Here is a 12,069-nt window from a genome sequence, read left to right as displayed (position 1 = left end):
AGAAATCAATCACAAGCACATGTGACAATTAATTTACTACAAATAATATTACATCTCCTGGAACTAATTCATCTATTTAAAATCCCTTCTCACAGAAGAATAAGTTGTGGATACTTGAAGAATTTCAACTCTTACTCTTAAACCTCAAGGTTTTACTAGAAACATAAATTAGCTTAAGGAAACCTGTTCATAATTCTATAATGGTGGAAAGTAAAGAACTTTCTAAGTGGGTAGACTCTTATTTTACACCTTTTCATCCGCAACGACTTTACCAAGTATAGTAAAACCTCAAGTTAATTAACTCTGATCAAACGTAACAAAATCCGCTGGATCAACTTATTCAGACACAACAGACAAAATCAGCTTGGCCAACTGATTTGTTAGTTACATAATTGTCCATTACTGTTATGATCACAGCAAAACAATCTCATCTGTTTCCCCTGTGGTCACCATTATTAACGATCTATTCTCCAGTACAGTAAGTCCTCAACTTATGAACACATTGAGAATCTTCTGTTTTTTTTTTTTTAACATGTCGGCCATCTCCCACCAAGGCAGGGTGACCCAAAAAGAAAGAAAAAACTTTCATCATTCAACACTTTCACCATCACTCATACATAATCACTGTCTTTGCAGAGGCGCTCAAATATGACAGTTTAGATACCCCTATAAAACTGCCATTATCCAAACCCCTCCTTTAAAGTGCAGGCATTGTACTTCCCATTTCCAGGACTCAAGTTCAGCTAACTGGTTTCCCTGAATCCCTTCACAAAATATTACCCTGCTCACACTCCAACAGTTCGTCAGGTCATCATTATATACAATACAGGAGTTCCCCCAACATGTTCGTTAGTTGAAGACCTACTGTATTATGAATATTATACATAATTCAGGAGGTCCCCTATGTGCATGTAAGTTGAAGACTTACTGTAACAAGTAGGTTCAATTGACTGTTGACTGTACTTGAAAAATCCAACTGTGAGTGAAACATTGTAAAACAAAGGTGTCCTTTTATTGCTGCATTACCACTTGTCACTTTATGCCACTGCCTCCCCACTTCTATAATGTTCAGAAATCCACTTCTGAGTTACTAAGATTTCATCCCATAAACTGCACGAAAATTAAAGTCATTTTCACAGTTTAGAAAACTGATTAAATTATTATTTATGTTGTAAACTTAAATAAATTATACTGATGTTTATTTAACAACAGATCATTAATTCACTTCTCCATTAATCAAAAGCTGTTCAATTCTTAACTCCAGAAATCTAGTCACTTTACCTATGATGCACACCAAAGAAAATTAAAAAAAAAAAAAAAAAAAATATTGCAACACAAAACATTTTTAGTAATTAAATTTATATACATGTATTAGAATTTACAACCAACAAATATTATGATGCAAATAAACATGCATTATGTTAATATAGCATGCTAATCAGAAATGCAGAAAAGTCCAGTGGAGCAGCATAACCTCCCATAACTATCTGCTACACAAAAAAATTCATGTATTTCATTATTATGCAACAAAATTAAAATATTAATGATCTGATTAATACTAGTACGTATATATGATGATTGTGAGATCAAACAATGACTACTAGTACTAGAGTGCAGTCTAAGCAAGTCATTTCTGGCAGCGTCTAAACTGGACTTTACTAGGTATTAGCATACGCACACAACTTTCCTGTGATTACAAACTTACTCCCAAGTTTGTTTGCCATTCGTGGGAGACATACATGTGGAGGTACACCCGAGACGGAGACCGAGCGCATGCGGTCTTCTGCAGGCTGAGTCCCGGTCTCCAGCAAACTCACTGATCTCAGTGCTGCACCTCGTGTTTCTACATTCAATTAGTAACAATTACGGAAATCTCCAAGAAAAATATGCACAAATATGTATAAAAAATAAATATCAGAAGTGTGTAGTAATCACCTGTGATACACTAGGGAACACTAGCCTTTATAAAGACATTTATATAGGCAACTTTTTTGTAAATGCAATTAAAAAAAAGAAGAAAAAATAATGAATGCACCTGAAAAAGGCCTTCATGTACATGCTATTCAATTTTCAATTAAATTTTTCAAACACATTTGCAAAAAAATTGCACAATATAGAAGAACTTTTACAAGAGAATGCATATTAAATCTTTGGTTAAATACATACACATAGCAGTTGAATGTCTATCAGTACAAAGGATATTTACTCAGTAAATATAAAATTTTTTACCCCAAACAAAACCTTAAAATCTGAAATTTGTAAACAAAATATAATAAGACATATAGGAAATCTGTTTCAGTGAAAACCACTTTCAGAGAAAAGGTACATAAGAAAAGGACAAAGAAAAGGCATTTCAACCCTTAAACTGCTGAAGGGTCTAAAATACACGTGCCGCCAGGGCCGACGATTTTGAAAAAAAAAAAAAGATTACGTATATCTTGCCAAAACATTCTCCCTGACTTGAGAAGTGAAATGAGACAAGAGTGAGTAAAACTGCAATAGTGTAGTAATGCTTACAGATATATGAATGGGTGAATGTAGCCCATTCCAATTCATTATTGTGTTGTATACAGTGGAACCTCGGCTTACAAATTTAATCCGTTCTGTGGACTTGTTCGTATGCTGGGTCAATTTTCTCATTTAAATTAACTGAAATACAATTAATCTGTTCAGGCTGAATTCCTGCTCTCAGGAGGCATGACAAAATAACCCTAATATCAACTCTACGGCTTATTTATTTGTCACAATTCATCTAATATGACATAATAAACAATATAAATAACACAGAAACATGATATATACTCTAGAATGAATTAAATACGTCATTACGTGGACGGCGAAGGGAGGAGGATTGTGGTCGCACAAGTGGTCTCTATATAATTTTTATGTTTATCTCATTACACTACATACCTGGTCTGTACTTATTAATGATTTCTTGCTTTAATTCCATGCAAATCATCCTCTTTTTCTTCTCGGCACTGTCCTTTGCACTTGCTTTCTTATTACCCATGGTTAGAAGAAAGAAATCTGGCAAATTAACTGCACGAAAAGTAAGGAAATCACGAGAATTCCTTGCACCGTGAGGGTAGCTCCATAAGCACATGTACACTGGTGACCATTGTGGTGGTGTTGTAAAACTAAATTATATGCAGTATGTACATAATATTATTATTATTTATTATACGTAATTATTATCATTATTATTAGTACATACGTAATATTTTTATATTATTTTTATACAGCTGGACTTGAGTCCTAGAAATGGGAAGTACAATGCCTGCACTTTAAAGGAGGGGTTTGGGATATTAGCAGTTTGGAGAGATATGTTGTGTATCTTTATATGTATATGCTTCTAAACTGTTGTATTCTGAGCACCTCTGCAAAAACAGTGATTATGTGTGAGTGTGGTGAAAGTGTTGAATGATGATGAAAGTATTTTCTTTTTGGGGATTTTCTTTCTTTTTTGGGTCACCCTGCCTCGGTGGGAGACGGCTGATTTGTTAAAAAAAAATGTATTATACTAATAATAATAATTATTATTATTATTAATTTAGGGACCTGGAGCACAGATCCAATTCCCTAGATCAAGAGCCCCTCACCATGTACATACTACTACTACCAATAATAATAATATTAATAATCATTATTATTATAACAATGACGTTTCAGTCCGACTTGGACCATTTACGAAATCACACTCTTCATAATTCATTTTCCTGTCTTAGCTACCCTTCCCATTTCATTGACTCTGCCTGCTCACATGCTAAACGTAGTTTCTTCTCTTCGAAACTCTCTACTCCTGGGAACTCTTCTGTCCTCTGCCTTCCCTACATTTCCGGTCTTTCTAATCTCAACAACTCTCTCCTTTCCTTAGACATCAAGCTTACTTTCCGCCAGACTAACACTCTTCGCACTAATCTCGTTCATATCTCTCCTCCCTCTACAGATGCTCCTGGTGTCTACTCTATTTCTTCTTCCTCCTGTCCTCTTCAATACTTTGGAGAAACTGGTCGATTTCTTTCTGACAGACTTAGGGAGCACAAAAATAGTGTTAGGCTTGCCGACACTAACAATGCTCTTTTCTGTCACGTCAGAGATTACAGCCATCCTATCGACTGGTCTTCTGCTAAAACTGTCTTCCCTACTTCCAACTTTAACAGTCGCCGTCTGGTTGACTCCTCCCCAATATACAATTTTCCTTGTATGAATCTTAGTCGTGGCTTCGTCTCCGTAGATGCCTTCCTCTCCCACTACATTGTAAAATGCTCCAAACTTCAGAACATTTGTGACCTAACCTGATTCCTCCTTTTTCTTCTCCCTCTTCCCCTTTTCCTCTTTCCTTTTTCTCCTTTGGGTTGTCTTTCTTCTACCCTGTGTATTTGTTCCTTTTATTTATTTATTTGTTCCCGCCCCCCCTCGGTGTTCTTGCTCTTACCCTCTGTGGGCACCTAGCTCCCTTGCAGTGCTCCTCTTTCTTAGTATTTGACTGGCCCCTCCTACTCTTACCACCTCCCCACCACTACTTCCTTCCACCTCCACTACTACTACCACCACCTCCTGCCTATACATGTATATACCCATCCTGCTCTCCTTTTTGTTAGTGTGACTTTGTAAATGGTCCAAATTCGCATGGTGGGGCTTTCCTAAGCCGAGGTTCCACTGTATTTTCTTATAGAACTTCACTTCTATTTACTGTCCAATAATACTAAGGAAATGGTGTTTTCTGGATCCCACAATGCACTGCACACAACACAGAATTTTTTATACTGTGCATATCTATGGGCCAGACCTATTTTCTTTAATGAGGGACCAACCAGGCCAAGTGGGGCCATTTTAGATAAGTGGTGTAAATTTAAGTCAATGGCTCACGAAATCATAATGACATGATTGCAAACAAACCACAGTATGGGTAGGGATTGAACTGGCAGTGAGTGAGTCGTAAAACTCCAGGAGTTTTATGTCAATGGCATTTTTCCTGGTTGGTGTAAATCTAGGTCATTGGCAGCTTAGTGTACTTAAGAGACATAGGAAAGAACTATAAAGAAGATAAGATAATGCTTTAAGAAAAGGACAGAGAAAAGAGGTTTTGAAATACCTAGGAAAGGGTTTTAAGAAAGGACTTAACCCTTTCAGGGTCCATGCCGTAGATCTATGGCTTTACGTTCAAGGTCCAAACCGTAGATCTACGCCATGAGCTCAGCTCACTCTGATAAGCTGTGAGTGGTAAATTTGGGCCTAGATATGAGAGAATACATATATGTGGTATGTGTGCACCACATAAAACAAATCCTGCAGTACACTGTGTATAATGAGAGAAAACAACTGAGACCATGATTTTTTATTAAAACAGCGACTTGCAGTGTTTTTTTGTATGTTTTTATAGTTGTATTTGCAATTTCTTGGTCTCATTTGATAGAATGGAAGATATATTACAGAAATAGAGATGATTTTGATTGGTTTTAGTACTGGAAATGGCTTGAAACCGAGCTCGAAGTAGGAGAAATGTTAAATTTTTGCCAATGTTCAAGAGAAAACAAACGACCTCACATGTCTAATACACGCCAGTTGGTGGGTCTAATATACATTCACAAATGTGGTGATGATATTTATACAATTATTACAATATTACATAACAGTAAATCTTCTATTTTATGGTATGAATAAAAATTCATTATGTGAATAAAAAATCAAAATGGAATTCATTTGTAAAGCCTGAAAACATAACTAATGAACAGAGGAAATGTTAGTTTAGTGCCAGGAATGTCTGCATTGTTTATTCTGGACCCTATTTTGAAACTGGAATATTTTGAACTTTGCACTAAATTGGCCAAATTACCAATTTCCGATCACTTTTTGTAGTTGAAACAGTTGACTGGTTGATTTCTTGTGCTCAATCGATAGAATAGAAGTAATACTAGTGAAATAGCTAAGAATTTGATCGACTGGAATAATGTAATTGGCCTAAAATGGGAGTCAAAGTCGGCAAAATCGCCGATTCATAAATAACGCTGACACATCAAAATTCGCGAGAGCATAATTTCATCAATTTTCCATCAAATTTCATAGTTTTTGTTTTATTACCTTCAGAAAAAGATTCTCTACCATTTCATATGAAAAAATAACACAATTTTTTTTTTTTTTTAAATTCTTGGACCCTGGTGTGCACTTTGAAATTTGGCCTCTGGACCCTGAAAGGGTTAAAGAAAAGATTTTAAGAAAGGGTTTAAAGAAAAGATTTTAAGACAGGGATATAAGAAAGGGGCATAAGAAAGGATTTTAAGAAAGGGGCATAAGAAAGGATTTTAAGAAAGGGGCATAAGAAAAGATTTTTAAGAAAGGGACATAAGAAAGGATTTTTAAGAAAGGGACAGAAGAAAGGATTTTAACCCCTTGACTGTTGCAATCCCCAATCCTGAGGTGTCTCCTGGTGTAGCAGTTTAAAAAAAAAAAAAAAAAAAAAATTTCTTATGAAATGGTAGAGAATCTTTTCCTGATTGTAATGATACAAAAAAAAAAAAAACGAAATTTGATGGAAAACTGATGGAATTATGCTCTAGCGAAGTTAGTGACCTCGGCGATATTCACAAATCGGCGATTTCACCCACTTTGTGCCCTACTTTCGGCTAATTCCATTGTTCCAGTCGACCAAACTTATAGCTATTTCTTTAAAACTCCGTTTTTTTTTATCAATTGAGTACAAGAAACTGCCCATTTACTGATTTCAACTATCCAATAACGTGGTCAGAAATTTGCAATTTGGTCAACTTCATGATAATTTCAAAATAAGGTCCAAAATGAACAATGCAGACATTCCTGGCTCTAAAATAACATTTTCTCTGTTCATCAGTCATGTCTCCAGGCCCCTCTGATATTACTCTTGCTTTCTATTTTGAATTTTTATTCAAACAAAAAAATAGAAGATTTACTGTTATGCAGACTACTGCAATACTGTAATAATTGTACAAATAATGTCAACCCATTCATGACTGCATATCAGAATGGCTAGTTGGACATTTATTGGACAATGACATCATTTGTCATTGTCCCATTTAAGAAAGGGACATAAAGGATTTTAACCCTTTGACTGTTTCAGGCCCCTCTCTGAAACTGTCATTCTATGTCGCTCAATTTTTGAAAAAAAAAAAAATTATTTTTTCTTATGAAATGATAGAGAATCTTTTCCCGATGGTAATGACACCAAAAGTTCGAAATTTGGTCGAAAACTCGTGGAATTATGCTCCCGCGAAGTTAGCGGTCTCGGCGACATATGCGTATCGGCGATTTCGCCGACTTTGAGCCCAATTTTCAGCCAATTCCGTTGTTCCAGTTGACCAAATTCATAGCTATTTCTTTAGAACTCCATTTTATCTATCAGCTGAGTACAAGAAACCTCCCATTTACTAATTTGGACTACCCAATATGGTGGTCAGAAATTGGCAATTTGGCCAATTTCACGCAAAATAAAAAAGATGCCAATTTCAAAATAGGGTCCAGAATAAACAAGGTAGACATTCGTGGCACTAAAATAACATATGCTCTGTTCATTAGTCACATCTCTAGGCCCCTCTTATATTATTATTGCTTTCTATTTTGATTTTTTATTCATACAAAAAAATACAAAATTTACTGTTATGCAGACGACTGCATTATTGTAAAAATGGTATAAATAATATCAGTGCACTATTGAAAGAATATTAGACTCCCCAGTTGACGTGTATTGGACGTGTGGTGTGATTTATGTACTCTTGAACATTGGTAAAAATCGAACATTTCCACTAGTTTGAGCTCAGTTTCAAGGTCGTTTTCATCGTAAAAGTAATGAAAATCATCTCTATTTCTGTAATATGTTTTCCATTTTATCACCTAAGACCATGAAAACGCGAATACAACGATAAATACTATACGAAAATACACCTCAAAGTCGGTGTTTTATTCCAAAAAAACGATCAGAGTTTTTTTTTTCTCATTACGCAATGTGTGCTGCAGGATTTTTTTTATGTGGTGCACACTGACCACACAGACCCATTCTCTCACATGTGGGCCTACCAGCTTTCTCCCACTTGATTTGAAGCCGCTAGAATTATTGAGTATATATACGTCAGAAACATTGGCTCGTAAGACGTATTTATACGTCGAAAACAGTCAAAGGGTTAAGAAAAGGAAACAGATTTTTTTTTTTTTTTTTGAAGAGAAAGAAAAGAGCCTTTAAAGAAACAAGAAAGGAGGATTTAAGGGACAAAATTAAGGGTTTTAAGCAAGGCATATAAAGAAAATACAAGGGGCAAAGACATACAATAAAATGACTTTAGCAAAATAGTCAAACAAACTGCAGTGGAAACTCTCCCTCACATCTGGTACTGTGATGCATTTTAAAATTAGTATGAACAGCCAATCAGGTGCAGAAATGGGAATTAAATTTAATGTAAAACAGCCAATCAGGAGATGTCATGAAGTGATGACCCAAGCCAGCCACAAGAGATACATTTCTTAATGGTATAAAATACCAACAAGTTCATAAGACACATGCGTAACACCTGGGTAGCTTTATTCACGAATCATCAATAAACTAACAATAATGATAATAAAGAGGGGTGGGGAAATATGCAGTTTTGAACTGCAGTATTGGTGCCCCTCTGGCAAGACAGTGATGGAGTGAGTGATGGTGAAAGTGTTTCTTCTTTTTTGGGGCACCCTACCTCGGTGGGAGATGGCCAGTGTGTTAGCAGAATAATAATAATGATAATTTGCCTACATAGTAGTTTGGTCGACAACAACTGCCCAGGGAGGTACTACCGTCCTGCCAAGTGAGTGTAAAATGGAAGCCTGTAATTGTTTTACATGATGATAGGATTGCTGGTGTCTTTTTCTGTCTCATAAACATACAAGATTTCAGGTACGCCTTGCTACTTCTACTTACACTTAGGTCACACTACACATACATGTACAAGCACATATATACACACCCCTCTGGGTTTTCTTCTATTTTCTTACTAGTTATTGTTCTTATTTATTTCCTGTTATCTCCATGGGGAAGTGGATCAGAATTCTTCCTCCGTAAGCCATGCGTGTTGTAAGAGGCAACTAAAATGCCAGGAGCAAGGGGCTAGTAACCCCTTCTCCTGTATATATTACTAAATGTAAAAGGAGAAACTTTTATTTTTCCTTTTGGGCCACCCCACCTCAGTAGGATATGGCCGATGTGTTGAAAGAAAGAAAGGATTGCTGGTGTCTTTTTCTGTCTCATAAACATGCAAGATTTCAAGTACATCTTGATACTTCTATTTGCACTTAGGTCACACTACACATGCATGTACAAGTATATATCTTTCTTTCTTTCAACACACCAGCCGTATCCCACCGAGGTGGGGTGGCCCAAAAGGAAAAACAAAAGTTTCTCCTTTCATATTTAGTAATATATACAGGAGAAGGGGTTACTAGCCTCTTACTCCTGGCATTTTAGTTGCCTCTTACAACATGCATAGCTTACAGAGGAAGAATTCTGTTCCACTTCCCCATGGAGATAAGAGGATATAAACAAGAACAAGAATCAGTAAGAAAATAGAAGAAAACCCAGAGAGGTTAGTATATATATGCTTGTACATGCATGTGTAGTGTGACCTAAGTGTAAGTAGCAGTACCAAGACGTACCTGTAACCTTGCATGTTTATGGGACAGAAAAAGACACCAACAATCTTACCATCTTGTAAAACAATTACAGGCTTTCGTTTTACACTCACTTGGCAGGACGGTAGTACCTCCCTGGGCGGTTGCTGTCTACCAACCTACTACCTACAACAAGTATATATATCTTTCTTTCTTTCAACACACCGGCCGTATCCCACCGAGGCGGGGTGGCCCAAAAGGAAAAACGAAAGTTTCTCCTTTCACATTTAGTAATATATACAGGAGAAGGGGTTACTAGCCCCTTGCTCCTGGCATTTTAGTCGCCTCTTACAACACGCATAGCTTACGGAGGAAGAATTCTGTTCCACTTCCCCATGGAGATAAGAGGAAATAAACAAGAACAAGAGCTAGTAAGAAAATAGAAGAAAACCCAGAGGGGTGTGTATACATATGCTTGTACATGTATGTGTAGTGTGACCTAAGTGTAAGCAGAAGTAGCAAGACGTACCTGAAACCTTGCATGCTTATGAGACAGAAAAAACACCAGCAATCCTACCATCGTGTAAAACAATTACAGGCTTACGTTTCACACTCACTTGGCAGGACGGTAGTACCTCCCTGGGCGGTTGCTGTCTACCAACCTACTACCTACAACAAGTATATATATATATATATATATATACAAACCCCTTTGGGTTTTTTTCTATTTTCTTACTAGTTCTTGTTCGTGTTGATTTCCTCTTATCTCCATGGAGAAGTGGAACAGAATTCTTCCTCCGTAAGCCATGCGTGTTGCAAGAGGAGACTAACATGCTAGGAGCAAGGGACTAGTAACCCCTTCTCCTGTATACATTACTAAAGTTAAAAAGAGAAAGTTGCAGAGGTTGGTGGATGAGTTTGGTAGGGTATGTAAAAGAAGGAAATTAAAAGTGAATATAGGAAAGAGTAAGGTGATGAAGATAACAAAAAAATTAGGTAACGAAAGACTGGATATCAGATTGGAGGAAGAGGGTATGGAGGAGGTGAATGTATTCAGATATTTAGGAGTGGACGTGTCAGCAGATGGGTCTCTGAAATATGAGGTGAATCATAGAATTCGTAATTTGGAAATTAGAAGGTGTGGGATTACCAAAACTATTATCCAAAGGGCTGAGGAGGGGTTGTTGAGGTGGTTTGGACATGTAGAGAGGATGGAACAAAATAGAATGACTTTGAGAGTGTATAAATCTGTAGTGGAGGGAAGGCGGGGTAGGGGTTGGCCTAGGGGAGGTTGGAGGGAAGGGGTAAAGGAGGTTTTGTGTACAAGGGGCTTGGACTTCCAGCAAGCATGTGTGAGCGTGTTAGATAGGAGTGAATGGAGACAAATGGCTTTTAGGATTTGGCGTACTGTTGGAGTGTAAGCAAGGCAACATTTATGAAGGGATTCAAGGAAACTGGCAGGCTATACTTGAGTCCGGGAGATGGGAAGTACAATGCCTGCACTCTGAAGGAGGGGTGTTAATGTTGCAGTTTTATAACAGTAGTGTAAAGTGAATGATGGTGAAAGTTTTTCTTTTTTGGGCCATCCTATCTTGGTGGGAAACAGTAAATGTGTTAATAAAAAAAATAATAAAAAGAGAAACTTTTGTTTTTCTTTTGGGCCACCCTGCTTCAGTGGGATACAGCCGGTTTGTTGAAAAAAAATAATAATTTGAGATTTTATTATTCCTGAGCACCTGTTCTTTCAGTAAAGATGCCTGGGTGTTATACATGTGTCTTATTCAGGGGTATCAATGAGCTATGCAGTTTCATAACTGTGTGCTTCACTTCAAGGACATAAAAGCATTTCAGTTTGAAGAAAATTATATTTAAGTTACTTCAGATTTATCTTTTAGGGGAAAAAAAAGTAAAAATACAAACCGGGCAAAACAATGAGTTACAAAGTATACATCACTAATTATCCTGTAATCAATTATTTGGTATTTAAAATTATCTGATTATTTAATTCAAACTGGCATTTAAGCATGTAATGCTAAAAGGGAATGTGCAACAAAAAAAGGGATCATAAAAAAAACGAGGTGGTCATCCAGGATGGCTGAAAATGTGTTGTCCCCTTTTCTCCCGCGGGTATGAATAATAAAAAATCTACCATAATTGATCGTGATGCCATATTCATCTGATGTAACATTCACAAAAAGCAGAGATTCCCCCATACAAAAGCTGTGACCATGCTTTTAATACTCTCATATTGAATATTATCTCATCCATATTATTATGCTCATTGCAAGCAATGAATCTATAGAGGTCATACAGTGTTTAAGGATTGGAAGCAATCTGGTTTGATCCTAGGAAGAGGAAGACAGTTTCAAGTCCACAGATCGGGAAGTCTTCAACAGTATCATGGGACCTCCTTTGAAGGGCAGTCTGATCCACACGATCTTAAGAGAGGAATTATGAATCTATTCT

General features: G+C 36.7%; 1 protein-coding gene across 1 annotated transcript in view; it reads right to left on the bottom strand.

Moving 5' to 3' along the window:
- The window catches only part of LOC128699781 (KICSTOR complex protein SZT2), an 807,931-nt gene that overhangs the window by 138,255 nt on the left and 657,607 nt on the right, over positions 1 to 12,069 (bottom strand). Inside the window, 1 exon segment of the mRNA XM_070102247.1 lies at positions 1,706 to 1,843. Coding sequence (XP_069958348.1) covers positions 1,706 to 1,843 — 138 coding nt within the window.

This window comes from Cherax quadricarinatus, chromosome 81 (genome assembly GCF_038502225.1).
Source record: "Cherax quadricarinatus isolate ZL_2023a chromosome 81, ASM3850222v1, whole genome shotgun sequence".
NCBI lineage: Eukaryota > Metazoa > Arthropoda > Malacostraca > Decapoda > Parastacidae > Cherax > Cherax quadricarinatus.
This window is presented reverse-complemented; position numbering and strand designations above follow the sequence as displayed.